General features: G+C 41.7%; 1 protein-coding gene across 4 annotated transcripts in view; it reads left to right on the top strand.

Moving 5' to 3' along the window:
* rpap3 (RNA polymerase II associated protein 3) overlaps positions 1-14,303 on the top strand; it is a 74,711-nt gene extending 60,408 nt beyond the window's left edge. For 3 of the 4 annotated variants that reach the window (XM_059977508.1, XM_059977507.1, XM_059977509.1), the window contains one exon: positions 5,359-5,831. In XM_059977508.1, the coding sequence (XP_059833491.1) occupies positions 5,359-5,444 (86 nt within the window). In that variant the 3' untranslated portion in view covers positions 5,445-5,831. Of the gene's footprint in view, positions 1-5,358; positions 5,832-6,919 lie in introns of those variants that run through there. The other variant, XM_059977510.1, reaches the window with a different exon arrangement.
* Positions 14,304-16,353: the final 2,050 nt, after the last annotated feature.

The raw sequence follows: 16,353 nt of genomic DNA, 5'->3' as shown, positions 1-16,353 counted from the left end.
ATCACTGCCTGCTCTCTAGCTTAAAACTAACCTCATTTCCAGAATATCTTCTATCTGAAGTATTAACTGTTTACCTTTACATAAGTGTATCTGGCATTCTATGTACTGAGGAACACTCCCTGTGATTTATTTGATTCGCTTGTAAATCAAGTTAAGTCTATTGTTATTTAACTGTATACATGTAATCCATCAAAGGGAGATGTTTCTTTGAACCAGGGTGTACAGCACTGTAATATACGTAACACATAGAAGAATGTACCACAGTACAGGCCTTTTGGCCCAAAATGTTGTGCCAACCCTTAAACCCTGCCACCCATATAACCCCTCACTTTAAATTCCTCCATATACCTGTCTAGTAGTCTCTTAAATTTCACTAGTGTATCTGCCTCCACCACAGTCTCAGGTAGTGCATTCCACACACCAACCACTCTGAGTAAAAAACTCTAATATCCCCCTTGAACTTTCCACCCCTTACCTTAAAGCCATGTCCTCGTGTACTGAACAATGGTGCCCTGGGGAAGAGGTGCTGGCTGTCCATGCTATCTATTCCTCTTAATATCTTGTATACCTCTATTGTGTCTCCTTGCATCCTCCTCCTCTCCAGAGAGTAAAGCCCTAGCTCCGTTAATCTCTGATCATAATGCATACTCTCTAAACCAGGCAGCATCCTGGTAATTCTCCTCTGTACTCTTTCCAATGCTTCCACATCCTTCCTATAGTGAGATGACCAGAACTGGACACAGTACTCCAAGTGTGGCCTAACCAGAGTTCTATAGAGCTGCATCATTGCCCCACGACTTTTAAACTATATCCCTCATCTTATGAAAGCTAACATTCCATAACCTTTTTTAACTACCCTGTCTACCTGTGAGGCAACTTTCAGGGATCTGTGGGCATGTACCCCGATCCCTCTGTTCCTCCACATTACCAAGTATCCTGCTATTTAGACATATAACCATATGGATGGATTTACTTTGTACTCTGCCTTGGAGTTTGTCCTTCCAAAGTGTACCACCTCATACTTCTCTGGGTTGAACTCCATTTCCTACTTCTCAGCCCACTTCTGCATCCTATCAATGTCTCTCTGCATCTTTGACAATCCTCTAAACTATCCACAACACCACCAACCCTTGTGTCATCTGCAAACTTGCCAACCCACCTTCCTACCCCCACATCCAGGTCGTTAATAAAAATCACGAAAAGTAGAGGTCCCAGAACCGATCCTTGTGGGACACCACTAGTAACAACCCTCCAATCCGAATATAGTCACTCCGCCCACAACCCTATGCTTTCTGCAGGCAAGCCAATTCTGAATCCATCTGGCCAAACTTCCCTGGATCTCATGCCTTCTGACTTTCTGAATTAGCCTACAATGTGGTACCTTGTGAAATGCCTTACTAAAATCCATGTAGATCACATCCACTGTACTACCTTCATCTGTATGTCTGGTCACCTCAAAGAACTCTATCAGGCTTGTTAGACACGATCTGCCCTTCACAAAGCCATGCTGACTGTCCCTGATCAGACCATGATTCTCTAAATGCCCATAGATTCTATCTCTAAGAATCTTTTCCAACAGCTTTCCTACCACAGAGGTAAGGTTCACTGGTCTATAATTACCTGGACTATCCTTACTACCTTTCTTTGAACAAAGGGACAACATTCGCCTCCCTTCAATCCTGTGGACAACGAGGACATAAAGATAACACAAAGTACACTGCCAAGATGCTGTGGTCAAATCAACACGTACAAAAGCTGGGTGAATTCAGCAGGTCGGGCAGCATTTGTTGAAACGAGCAGTCAATGTTTCAGGCCAAGACCCTTCATCAGTACTGAAGAAGGAGGGGGCAGGGGCCCTATAAAGAAGGTGAGGGAGAGGGTGGAAGGTCCCTGGTGAAAAATCAATCAGAGGAAAAATCAAGTGATGGGGAGGGGATAGGCAGGAGAGGTGAAGAAGGAATGTAAGGGGAAAGCACAATGTATGGGTAGTAGAAGAAGGCGGAATCGGGAGAGAGGTGATAGGCAGCTAGAAGAGGAGGCAGAGTGAAAGTAGAATGGTGGAAGGGAGAGGGAGGTTATTACCGGAAGTTGGAGAATTTGATGTTCATACCAAGGGGCTGGAGACTACCCAGATGGTATATGAGGTGTTGCTCCTCCAACCTGAGTTGGCCTCATCATGGTAGTAGAGGAGTCCATGTATGGACATATCCGAATGGGAATGTGAAGTAGAGTTGAAGTTGGTGGCAACCGGGAGGTCCTGTTAGTTGTGGCAGATGGAGCGGAGGTGCTCGACGAAGCAGTCCCCTAATCTGCGTTGGGTCTTGCCGATGTAGAGGAGGCTGCACCGGGAGCACTGGATGCAATAGATTACCCCAACACTCACAAGTGAAGTTTTGCCTCACCTGGAAGGACTGTTTGGGGCCCTGAATGGTGGTAAGAGAGGTGGTGTAGGGACAGGTGTAGCACTTACACTTACGGGGATAAGTACCAAGTGGAAGATCTGTGGGGAGGGACGTGTGGACCAGGGAGTCGCAGAGGTAACGATCCCTGCAAAAAGAGAGGGAAAGATGTGCTTCGTGGTGAGGTCCTGTTGAAGGTGGCGGGAATTGCAGAGGATAATGTGCTGGATCGAGAGGCTGGTGGGGTGATAGGTGAGGACAAGGGGGAACACGGTCCCTGTTGTGGTGACAGGAGGATGGGGTGAGGGCTGAAATGCGGGAAATGGAGGAGATGTGAGTGAGGGCATCATTGATGACGGCAGAAGGGAAACCACGATTCTTAAAGAGGACATTTGAGATGTCGTGGAATGGAAAGCCTCATCCTGGGAGCAGATACTGTGGAGATGGAGGAACTGGGAATAGGGAATAGCATTTTTACATTTGGCAGAGTGGGAAGAGGTATAATCAATGTAGTTATGGGAGTCAGTGGGTTTATAGAAGATGTCAGTGGACAGTCTGTCTCCAGAGATGGAGATCGAGAAAGGGGAGAGAAGTGTTCGAGATGGACCAAGTGAATTTGAGGGCTGGTTGAAAGAGGCAAAGTCGATTAAATTGATGAGCTCAGCATGGGTGCAGGAAGCAGCACCAATGTAGTCGTTAATGTAGTGAAGGAAAAGTTGGGGAACAGTACCAGTATAGATTTGGAGCATAGACTGTTCCACAGAACCCACAAAGAAGCAGGCATAGTTGGGGCCCATGCGAGTGCCCATAGCTACACCCTTGGTCTGAAGAAAGTGGCAAGAGCTGAAAGAGAAGTTATTAAGTGTGAGTACCAGTTCTGCTAACTGGAGAAGTGTGGTGGTGTTGGGGAACTGGTGAGGTCTATTGTCAAGAAAGTAGCGGAGGGCTTTGAGGCTTTGCAATTGAATGGGGAATTGAAGTGTATAAAGATTGGATATCCATGGTGAAAATGAAGCAGTCAGGACTAGGGAACTGGAAGTTATTGAAGAGGTGGAGGGCATGGGATGTATCCCAGATGTAGGTTGGGAGAGACTGAACTATGGGTGACAAAATGGAGTCAGAGGTAGGCAGATACAAGTTCAGTGGGGCAGGAGCAGGCCGCAGCTATAGGCCTACCAGGACAGTCAGGCTTGTGGATCTTGGGGAAGAGGTAAAATCGAGCAGTGTAGGGTGTGGAAATTATGAGTTTTTTGGCTGAGGATGGAAGGTCTCCGGAGTTGATAAGGGCAGTGATGGTACGGGAGACAATGGTTTGATATTTTTTGGTGTGGTCCAGTTCCAGGGGTAAGTAAGAGGTGTCAGAGAGCTGCTGTTTGGACATAAAGATCCTAGCCAGAGGCTCAGCATTCTTTTCCATCGCCTTGTGGAGCAGCCTGGGGAATATTCCATCAGACCCCGGGGACTTCCGTCCTAATGTATTTTAACAACTCCAACACCTCTTCTCCCTTAATATCAACATGCTCCAGAACATGTAGCACACATATATAAATAAAAAATATTTATTGCAAGGCACAGAGCAGATTAATCAGTGATGCTTTGAACGCAATGCAGCAGATATTTCAGAAGCCTAATGGCCTGAGGGTAGAAAGTCAAGGGATGCTGGATGGATGGGTGGAATCCTTGTACTAGGGGCCCTGTGTACGTAGCGCTCCTGATAAATGTACCTTATGGATGGTAGGGAGACCCCTATGATCCTCTCAGCTTTTCTTAGTCCCTTGTAGAGACTTCTGATCCAATGCTCAGCTGTTCCTATACCAGATGGAAATGCAACTTGTCAGTGGTAACATAACCGCATTTATATTTCACTGTTACAAAAGCTGTTTTTTCCATCTTCTTTGCAAATTTAATATAATCTGTATAGCTACCCCATACAGAAGTCAAGTTGCAGACTTGGTATGGGCTATGTTTTTTAAAACAATTCTTTCCCTAAGGTCAGAGGGCTTGTTAAACAATAAAATTATTTTTATCTAGAAAGACAAAATCAAAGGTTTTTTGGGGGCTATTTCCTTAAATTTGAAGAATACAATTGTTTTATTTTGGATTATGTATGTGGGATGGACAAAAAGAAAGCAAGGCATATGAAGATGAGTAAAAACATTTGTAACATTATGAAAAGACGAGCATTGCCAACAATGCTGACCAAAAATGGCCACAGATTTCAGTGTCATGTATAAAGTTGTGATCAGATGAATAACGGCCAGTGCTTTGTCTACACAACTCATAAAGTAGGTAATTGTGCATAAGTAAAGTCCTAACATCAATAAACCAATTTCTCAAAACAATGGAAGAAATCCTAATACCTGAACTGGGAAAGTGACAGGGACAAGGTTTTTGAATTTTTTTCTCTTGATTCAACATTGTGCTGCATTATTACTTGGTTCTACCTTTTCACACTGCATTAATAATTTGAAGCTATTTTGCTAGAGCTTCATTGCAGTAGTCGGTCAATAAGTCAAAGGCTATAATAGTTATTTCATTGAATCAAAACGTGATTCAGTATCAGTCACTTAGTGTCTCCGAACTTTTATCAGCTTTCTTAAGCTCGGTTAAATTCTTGTGAAGAATATAAAGCAAATAGCTGTACTAGTGAAGAAGGGAATATGATTTATATGTATTATAAGTAACTCTAAAAGCATGGACTCACTAGTTAAATGAATGAATACAGCTGGTTCATGACTGTTTCTTCAGTGTAACAGTAAATGCTGGGAGTGTCCATATCTAGAAACCCTTGTTTGAAGAGATAAGTGGATTGAATAATAAGCGCTTTTTGAATGTTCCCTATGATTAACATCTCTGGTTCATTTGCTGTAATATTTAGTGTTTATTGCTTTTCAGCAAGAGTTGTGAAGAAGTTTCATGACTGTCAATGTAAAGCAAAAATTAATTTTTGTTTTTGCAGTTGTAAAAGAACTATTTGATCATCTACGGAAATCTGGCATTGAAGAACCATTGCTCATAGCATTGAAGAGTAGATACAGTGTTTGAAAGATTATCTGATTTGACCACATTAACTGAATATTATTTGTACATGATTTCCTTCATTAGCAGCTACTTTAGCACAAGGTTATCCCATGTATGTGTGCAGTGTTTTTCCTGATCTCCTTTTGTTTGGTCAGGTCGCTGCTTGATTGATCCTGCTGAAGATCCTGGCGCTGAACATTCAATGGGAGATGGGTTTTTGTTTTGGAATTTTAGCCATATGTCTAGCTCGACTGAAACTACAGAACATTATCTAAGTGCTGTGGCACTTAAGAAACTTTACTGTAGGGGTCATGAACTAAGGGGCCACTTTTTGCTGTATGAAAATTTTCACCTGAGACTGTTCTTGATTCAGTCTTTCTTTGGCAAATTAAATCCAATTTATTTTTCTGATTTGTGTGAATTCTTGCTTTATTTTTCAAGGTATCTGAAAGACTTATTTCTATCTATTGCAAATAAATTGGAGCAAGAATGTTATCTACTATTTACCTGGCATCAATATTTTTGTCAAGTGTTTTATCAATCTGAGATTTGCAATGAGCTGGCCTGAACCTGAGTTAAAAAGTACAAACTTTAAAAATTTCTACTTGCACTTTATGCATGGTCTATTTTCCACTTTGGAATTGCAGTTATTAAAGAAAAATTATTAACAATTCTGCACAGAAATATTGTAAGCCATTTAGCTCTGTTAAAAGATAGCACATGGTAGATTGATCTCTCGATTCCTAGTAGGAATTGCAGAGATTAGAAGAATGCTTCAGGACAAAATGCAATGCAGTCGGCCCTCCTAATCCGCAAGTTTCGCCTGCGCGAATTCAACCAACCGCGAATCGAGAAAACCCGGAACTGCTCTTCCAGCACTTGTTCGAGCATGTACAGCTTTTTTTTCTTGTCATTATTCTCTAAACAATGCAGTATAACAACTATTTTACATAGAATTTACATTATATTAGGTACTATAAGTAATTAGAGATGATTTAAAGTATACAGGAGGATGTGCATAGGTTATCGTGGATTGGGAAGTTCTCTTACTAAGTAAGTCAGAACAGGTACGTCTGGTATTATTTAGAGTCAGTTAGTCAAATGTTTGTCTTAGTATATAATATAATATATATTTTACCTTTCTATGCATATAAAACACTTAAGAACGTATGTTTCAGCTGGGCTCGGGAACAGAAGTTCCCGAGTTTGATCCAGTGACAGTTTGCTCCAGAGCGTGCTCTCCATCCGTGAATGGTTGCTGTGGAGGATCAAAAACCCAAAACACCAAAACTCAATAATTAAACCACTACATTGCTTAGTAATAATTGTAGCTTTCATCGGGGCAGAGCCTTTCTCACTTTATCCTTTAAAATTGTTCCGATCGTTGACCGACTGTAGCCTCACGCTTTTCCAATGTCTGATGGCGATTCACCTCTTTCTGAGTGCTTTATTATTTCCATTTTATTTTCAATCATGATTGTGATTATTTTTGTGAACAGAAACGCTGCGGATTCAGAGCTCTGCCGCCGGGTCCTAATGTCCACCGCACTGTGACAAGTTGAATAAGGGACTTGAACATCCATGTTTTTTGGTATCCGCGAGGGGTCTCAGAACCAATTCCTCGCGGATAAGGACGACCAACTGTAATAGAGCTTTTTAAATTTGCAACAAGATGATTATGAACATTCATACAAAATTAAAAGGATATCTTTTGATATTAAATGCAATAAAAAGGATGGGTTGCTGGTGGTACAGAGTGTGCTAAAGAATCCAGTAGAATAAACTGTTAAACTTCCGAAAGCAGAAGCTTCAAAATTAATATTTTAAATTTCTTTGAAAAAGAAAATTAACTACCCAGTGTATGAGTAGTTCCAAGTAAATAAAGGGAAAATCTATCCAGCTGCTTTCAACCAAGCATTTTGCCCAGCAGCTTTGTGGGAAGCCAAGTGCAGTAGTTTACTAAATTGTATTGAACAAAAATACTTGGATTAGGAGGTAATAACCAGTATGAAAGCATTTGCTTAGCTTTATAGCAAAATACATTTTTCATTGTCATTCGAGGTGCTTAAGTGTTCCCCAAAATTATGAAAGCCAGAGGAGAATATTTTCTAAAGCTGTATAATGTTGACACGAGGAAATATGCGGATGCTGGAAATTCAAGCAACACACACAAAATGATGGTGGAATGCAGCAGGCCAGGCAGCATCTATAGGAAGAAGTACAGTCGACGTTTTGCGCCGAGACCCTTCATCAGGATTAACTGAAAGAAAAGATAGTAAGAGATTTCAAAGTAACCATATACCAATTACAGCTTGGAAACAGGCCATCTCGTCCCTTCTAGTCAGTGCAGAATGCTTACTCTCACCTAGTCCCACTGACCTGCACTCAGCCCATAACCCTCCATTCCTTTCCTGTCCATATACCTATCCAATTTTTTTTTAATGACAATATTGAACCTGCCTCTACCACTTCTACTGGAAGCTAGTTCCACACAGCTACCACTCTGAGTAAAGAAATTCCCCCTCGTGTTACCCCTTAACTCTCAACTCATGTCCTCTTGTTTGAACCTCCCCTACTCTCAATGGAAAAAGCCTATCCACGTCAACTCTATCCCCCTCATAATTTTAAATACCTCTATCAAGTCCCTCCTCAACTTTCTACGCTCCAAGGAATAAAGACCTAACTTGTTCAACCTTTCCCTGTAACTTAGGTGCTGAGGTAACATTCTAATAAACCTTCTCTGTACTCTCTCTATTTTGTTGACATCTTTCCTATAATTTGGTGACCAGAACTGTACACAATACTCCAAATTCGGCCTTACCAATGCCTTGTACAATTTTAACATCCATCCCAACTCCTATACTCATTGCTGTGATTTATAAAGGCCAACATTCCAAAAGCTTTCTTCACCACCCTATCCACATGAGATTCCACCTTCAGGGAACTATGCACCATTATTCCTAGATCACTCTTCTACTGCATTCCTCAATGCCCTACCATTTACTGTGTACTATTTTGATTAGTCCTATCAAAATGTAGCACCTCACACTTATCAACATTAAAGTAGGAGGGGGAGGGAGAAGCTAAGAGCTGGAAAGGTGATTGGGAAAAGGGATACAGAGCTGGAGAAGGGAAAGGATCATGGGACAGGAGGCCTAGGGAGAGAGAGGGGGAGGGGAGCACCAGAGGGAGATGGAGGACAGGCAAGGTGTGATTATGAGGCGGGCAAAGAGAGAAAAATACTAAGAGAAAAAAAGAATAATAAATAAATAAGGGATGGGGTAAGGAGGGGCATTAATGGAAGTTAGAGAGATCAATGTCCATGTCATCAGGTTGGAGGCTACCCAGATGGAATATAAGGTGTTGTTCCTCCAACCTGATTGTGACTTCATCTTGATAGTAGAGGAGGCTATGGATAGACATATCAGAATGGGAATGGGACGTGGAATTAAAATGTGTGGTCACTGGGAGATTCTGTTTTCTCTGGCGGACAGAGCGTAGGTGTTCAGTGAAACGTCCTCCCAGTCTGCGTCGGGTCTCACCAATATACAGTATAGAAGGCCGCACCGGATGCAGTATACCACACCAACCAACTCACAGGTAAAGTGTCGCTTACTTCACCTGTGAGTCAGCTGGTGTGATATACTACGTCCCTAGACCTCCTGTCCCATGATCCTTTCCCTTCTCCAGCTGTGTATCCCTTTTGCCAATCACCTTTCCAGCTCTTAGCTTCACCCCTCCCCCTCCTGTCTTCTATCATTTCCGATTCCCCCCACCCGCCCCACCACTTTCAAATCTTTTCTTTCAGTTAGTCCTGACAAAGTGTCTCGGCCTGTAACGTTGAGTGTACTTCTTCCTATAGATGCTGCCTGGCCTGCTGCATTCCACCAGTTGCTAGTATAATGCTGAAATGGATTTAATATTGGATTGCTCATGGCCTGGCCATAGAACTATATTTACAGACAAATTTTTCCCTTTCACCTAAATAGTCAATAATAATCAGAGAGACATGCATTTATGATGAGCATCTGGAATTTATTAATGTAAGTTCATTGTGTAAAGAATGTGACAGCCAATTTGTGCACATGAGCTCTTTCAAATATACTTTTGTGGTAATACACAGATTATTTTGAATTGGAAATATTGATTTGCCAGAAGGCCATTAGAGAAATTTTTCTTTCAAATTGTACCAGTTTATATCCTGTTGAGCTGTAGCCTGACATCTCAAAAAGAAGAGTTTTCGAATAGTGCTACGCTTAGTTCTGGAACAACAGTTTGAGTTATCGAACATCCGGCAGTCAAGTCTTGTCCTTTCAATCTGCCAAGGGAGTTTTCAGCCTTCATCCTGGTTACAGTGTACATTCTATTTTTGCCCAACATCACGCTGGAGCACTGTGATCAACAATCATGAGGCAGTGCACACTGATGCATTCCGGATCATTGCAAGGGACTTAAACCAGGTCAGCTTGAAGTCACTGAGCAACTATCACCAGCTTGTCACCTGTGGAACCAGAGGAGTCAAAACACTGGACTACATGCTATACCACCATCAAGAACGTTTCCCGTACCATCCCATGCCTGCACTTTGTACTTCTACTTCCAGCATGTAGGCAGAGACTGAGGACTCTGCACCTCTCGTGAAGACTGAGAACATATGGTCAAAAGAGGCAGAGGAACATGTACAAGATTTCATCAGGACTGGAAAAAACAATGAGAACTTAGAGCAAGAAGGTGGGGGGGGGGGAGTTGTCACAGGTTTTCAGTGCTCTTACAGGTATGTCATTAGGACCTGACACCGTGTGAGGGTTCACCCACTTGAAAGATGTTCTAATGTTGGCTTCAGACAGGTGTGTTTGTAGGTGAGACCTGACATAGATTGGAAGACTGCTTCGCAGAGCATCAGAAAAAGTGTGATGGTGGGTGTGTGATCTCATGGTGGCCACCTACTTTAATTCTACTTCCCATTCCAACATGTCAGTCCATGGCCTCCTCTACTGCCACGATGAGGCCACTCTCGGTGAAGAAGCAACACCTTATACTCCGTCTGGGTAGCCTCCAACCTGATGGCATGAACACCAATTTCTCAAGCATGGTAGCTGCGCCTTGCTCTCCCTTCCCCCACCCCCACTTTACCATTACCATTCCTATTCCCTCTCTCATATTCTCCTTCTGATGCTCCTCCCCTTCCTTCGATGTTTTTCTACCCTCTTCTATCAGATTCCACCTTCTCTAGCCCTTTATCACTTTAACTATCAGTTTCCCAGCTCTTCACTTCACCCCTCCCCCCATTTCACCTATTACCTACCACCTTGTACTACTTCCTTCCCTCATACTACCTTCTTGTTCTAACCTCGTCTTTTCTTTCCAAACCTGGTGAAGGCACTCAGCAAGATAATTCCACAGTTTACCTTCCATAAATGCTGCCTGTCCTACGGAGTTCCTCCTGCATTTTGTGTGTGTTGCTTGGATTTCCAGCATTTGCAGATTTTCCCACCGTCAAATATGCCACAGTTGTCTCTAACTTCAAGACCTGTGTGTTTAAGTGTGTGCCTTTGAGAATGTACGAGACATACTCAAATCAGAAGCTATGGAAGATTCACAGGCTAGACTTGTGTTCATGATCAGTGATCCAGAGTTACAGGTATGATCTACAGAAGGCTTTCTTAGAGCAAAAAAGTAATTCCAAATTAATTTAGAGACAAAAATCTGATGCACTTCAGCTATGGCAGGGTTTGCAGGCTGTTAACATTTTCAAGGTGAAACCTATTATTGTAAATGGATGCGATGCTTGACTCTCCAATGAGCTGAACACTGTGTCCTTTGAAAGAAAATTTCAAAGCGTGCAAAAAAAGGCATTCAGCTTATCAGCCTCTGAGACAGATGTCATGGGGTTGCCAGATGCTGCAGGGAGTGTGAATCCCTGCAGCATCTGGTGACCCTGTCACATCTGTCTTGAGATGACATCAGAACATCTTTCAGAGGGTGAATCCTCAATGACCTGGTGGGGGACTGAAAACCAGTGGCAACCAACAGGTGGGAGTGTTCGACCTCTTGCTGCTGTGGTCGGAGGTTTCCAGCTGTTTCAAAAAGGCATCAATCATATCAGTGACCAAGAAGACCAGGATTATTTGCTACAATAATTATTGCCCAGTAGTACTTACATCTCCTGTGATGACGTGCTTGGAGAGGTTGTTCATGGCTAAGTTAACTCCTGCCTGAGCAAGGACCTGGACACCATGCACAAAATCCTGGAGGAACTCAGCAGGCCAGGCAGCACCTAGGGAAAGAGTACAGTTGATGTTTTGGGCCAAAACCCTTTGGCAGGACCTGAACATGCTGCAGTTTGCCCACTGCCACAAAAGGTATACAGCAGATGTAATCTCACTGGCTCTCCATTGGACTACATTGTTAACAGCAATACCTATGTTAAACTGCTGTTAATAAATTACAGGTCAGCATTTAATGCCATCATCCTCTCAGTACAGTCGGCCCTCCTTATCCACGGGGGATTGGTTCCGGGACACCCTGCAGATACCAATATTCGCGGATGTTCAAGTCCCTTATTTAACCTGTCACAATGCGGTGGATCTTAGGACCCAGCAGAACACCGAACCTTATTTAACATGTCTAAGAGTGGAGGTCTTTAGGACCCGGCACAGCTCTGAATCCGCAATGTTTCTGTTCATGAAAATAATCACGATCGCCATTGAAAATAAAGTGGAAGTGATAAAGCGATCGGAAAGAGGTGAAATGCCATCGGTCATTGGAAAAGTGTCAGGCCACAGTCGGTCAACGATCGTTGTGTGTGGCTAGTCACAGCTCAAATGGCATCAAAAAATTCATCAATTTTAATGGAGCATGTGGAAGGTCCTGCCCTGATGAAAGCTACAATTATACTAAGTGACACAGTGGTTTGATTATTGAAATACATATGTTTATTAAGTGTTTTATATGCATATAAAGGTAAAATATATACTATATACTAAGATAAATGTTTGACTAAGTGACGCAAAACAATACCGGATGTACCTGTCCCAACTTCAAATCCAATTTAAAGACAGACTCAGGAACGGAACTCCTTCATAACCTGGGAACTGTCTGTACTTTTAAGTTATCTCTAGATTACTTATTATATCTAATACAATGTAAATGTAAATAGTTGGTATACTGTATTGCTTAGGGAATAATTACAAGAAAAAAATAGTTCATACATGCTCAAACATTAAGTGCTGGAAGAGCACTTCCGGGTTTTCCTGATCTGCGATTGGTTGAATCCGCGCATAAGGAGGGCCGACTGTACTAATAAACAAGTTCCAAAACCTGGGCTTCTATCCTTCCCTCTGCAATTGGATCCTTGACTCCCTTATCAGGAGACCAGGCTTTGCAGATCGGCAATAACATCTCCTCCTTGCTGACAATCAACACCAGTGTATCTCAAGGATGTATCCTTAGCCCACTGCTTGACTCTTTCTACACCCAGGTGTGTGTGGCTAGTCACAGCTCAAATGGCATCTAAAAATTCATCAAAGGCACAATGTTAGATGGTGATGAGGAGGCGTACAGGAGTGAGATAGATCAGCTGGTTGAGTGGTTTTGTAACAACCTTGCAGTCAATGTCAGTAACACCAAGGAATTGACTGAGGCCTTCAGGAAGAGGGTCATAAGTATGAGATTCTGCAGTTGCTGGAAATCCAGAGTAATACATTAGGTAATGCTGGGGTAGCTCAGGTCAAGCAGTATCTTTGGAAAAGAATGCAAGGTCAATGCTTTAAGCTGAGACCCTTCGTCAGGGCAAGAAAGAAAGGGGGAAGAAGTGGGGGTTCCCAACTTTTATTATGCCATGGACTCTTACCAATAACCAAGGGATTGTGGACCCCAGGTTGGGCAGCCCTGAGAAGGTGGGAGGAAGGGAAGGAATACAAGCTGGCAGGTGGTATAGGTGAGAAGGAGGGTGGGTGGGGGATGGAGAATGAAGTGAGAAGTAGGGAGGTGATAGGTGGAAAAGGGCTAAAGAAGAAAAAACTAATAGGAGGAAAGTGAACTCTGGGAGAAAGGGAAGGAGGAGGGGCAGTGGGGGAGGTGATGGACAGGTGAGGAAGAAGGGGTAAGAGGGAAACTAGAATGGGAATAGGGAGAAATTACTGGAAGTTAAAGAAATCGTAGAGCTGAAGAAATGAAACAATTTTTGAAGCGGTGGGGAATGAATGCTTTAACTGCCAGTAATTTCTTCACCCCCCAAACCCCCACTTGATGCCAAAAAGTTGAAGGAGAATGATCAAGTATTGTAAGTACTTGGTGAAAGTGGAAGGGCTTACAAAATATCTATGAACTGCAAATATGTCCAGTCCCCTCACCAAACCCTCAGCCTTGCTTAGCACAATGCAAAGGAAATTTAGTAGTTCACCCTGATGGATTTAACTTCCAAGGCAGTCTTACTTCACTTTGAGAGGCATGTCCTCTGGAAAAAGAATAGTGAGGGCTAATAACTAGTACATAGGGATGTGGATGGTGCTAATGTGATAACAGGGAAATACAGACAAGGCCTAGAAGAGGAGACATGGAATGCGGCAGTGACAACATCCGTCTTTCAGGAACGTCATTAATTATGTTATAGCGTGCACCTATTATTACAATAGAAAATTGGATTTTTTTTTTAGTTAGACCTCTGTATAATCATGTTATTCTGTAATCTGGATGGAATCTGTTACTTAATTAAGTCTTCCTGTAGCCACCATGCTGTTTAAAGAAAAATGGACTTCTACTTCTAATTTAAATTGTAATGTAACTGAGAATGTAAAAGCTCTACCAAATTCATACTTGGGTAGATTAGCTTTGACTGGACTCCTGGTGTTCTCCAGTTTTCTAATAAATCTGTTATTTGGAGCACCAGCTCCATGTGGCTTTTCAGTTTGCTCCTACACTGGCAACTTAATATTAATGCAGAACAAGTTTTACTACTTAATGGAGTGTACTGTAAGTGCTTTTTCATTCACAATTTGCTCAAAACAAATTATGCTAAATGTCTGCCTTTCTGTGAAAAGAGGCTTGGGATTTATTCCTCTGTGAATCTTTAGGGTGAAATATGCTAATAAGCTTCACTCCCATTGGTTATTACAGCATCAATATTACGATTGCAGAATTATGTCTCTTTATTGTTTTTGCATTCATAAGCATTTATAGAATAAACTGCAGTGTCAGGATATTTAAATGGAGTTAGAGGTAAACAGAGAATGTAAATGTAAAATATGGCAGAAGGCTTTGCAATATTTTGTCTTATTCCACATTTAACCACAAATCTTTCAAGGCTATATAATGGCATATGACATAATATAATAATTATTTTTTACCAAAGTGTCAAGCATAAACTTCCCACTTAATATCTGCAATTTAGAATGCTTATGATAAATATTCCTAAACCATTATTGGTACTCTGTATCATTCAGATCCCCTGTCTATTTCAATGGTAATAATGACTTAAGATTGCGCTTAGGAAATCAATGGAAAGAAGGATTTAAATAGCAAAATAAATGTACAATTACTGATATGAAGCAACACAAGCACTTTTAATTAAATGTCTTTAAATTGACAAAATCATGGAAATTATGAAATATATTTTGGTTAAATGAAAAAAGAAGTTACAGTTAAACTCTAATCTACTGTCCAACATTTCAGCAATCCTGACAGTTTGGTACGGTTGCTGCCCTTCTCTTCCATTTGTCAGGATGTCAGTTCCCTTCCTTTGGCCTGTGTCCAGCTCACCAAGGTTCTGCATCTCCTGATCCATGCTCTTCCTCCTCATCTGAGACCCAGTTCCTCAGCTCCCATTCACTTTGCTTGGGTCACAATTCCCATACTCTCTTTAAATAGGTTTGCTGAATGGGAGATTTTATTATGTTACTATATAACATCTTAAAAATCTGTGGAGTATTAGTAGGAATGACATCTAAATCGAGAGTGCTGGATAATTGGAGCTGGTGGTGGTTTTAAGGTGCATTTCAAATAGTGATGGAGATGTTAGAATGAAGAGAAGTGACAAAAAACACTCCTTGTTTGAAACTGGAGAATGACAGTGAAGGTTCAGAGGGGTTGTGAGAATTGTAGCAATTACAGAGGCAGAGTGGGATAAGATTAAAGTTTCAAAATTCATTTATTAAGGTACATATACAGTATACAACCCTGAGATCCATCATCCCGCAGACAGCCTTGAAGCAAGAAAACACCATGGAACCTGTTCAAAGGAAAGATCAAACACCCAAAGCACCAAAAAAAAAAGAGCCAATTGTGCAAATGCCAAAAAATGATAGAATAACACACAATATTAAATATCAAACTGCAGAGTCCTTGAAACAGTCTAGGAATGATCAGTTTAGTTCAGTTCAGTTCAACTTAGTGTTGTGTTATTTATTGCCTGTCAGCCCTGATCAAAATTGTGCAAAATAGCAATTAAAAAAGGAGTACTAAAAATATAGCAAATGAAAAAAAAACAAACTCATCATAACATGGACTGCAGCATCCTCTAAAAACAAATCCAATTCTCAAACCTTGCCCAAGACACAGTGATCTGGAAACAAGGATGGGATATTTGAAGAGTTTGCAGATGCAGGAATGTGGAACAGAAAACAAACTGCTGGATGATGTTTGTAGAACTCAATGGCACACTGAATACCTCCAGTAGATTTTTATTTTAAGCAAAGGAATTTTTAATACTGATGCTTCAGTGAACTGAATAGTCAGTGTGTATCAATCTGATGGTTAAAGGGATTGTACAGGTTAAGCAGGACTTCAGTAAGGCTTTTGACAAGGTTCCACATGAATCGTTAGATATTAATATCGAAGTAGTAAAATGGATTCAACAGTGGCTGGATGGGAGATGCCAGAGAGTAGTGGTGGATAACTGTTTGTCAGGTTGGAGGCTGGTGACTAGTGGTGGCCT

This window comes from Hypanus sabinus, chromosome 8 (genome assembly GCF_030144855.1).
Source record: "Hypanus sabinus isolate sHypSab1 chromosome 8, sHypSab1.hap1, whole genome shotgun sequence".
NCBI lineage: Eukaryota > Metazoa > Chordata > Chondrichthyes > Myliobatiformes > Dasyatidae > Hypanus > Hypanus sabinus.
This window is presented reverse-complemented; position numbering and strand designations above follow the sequence as displayed.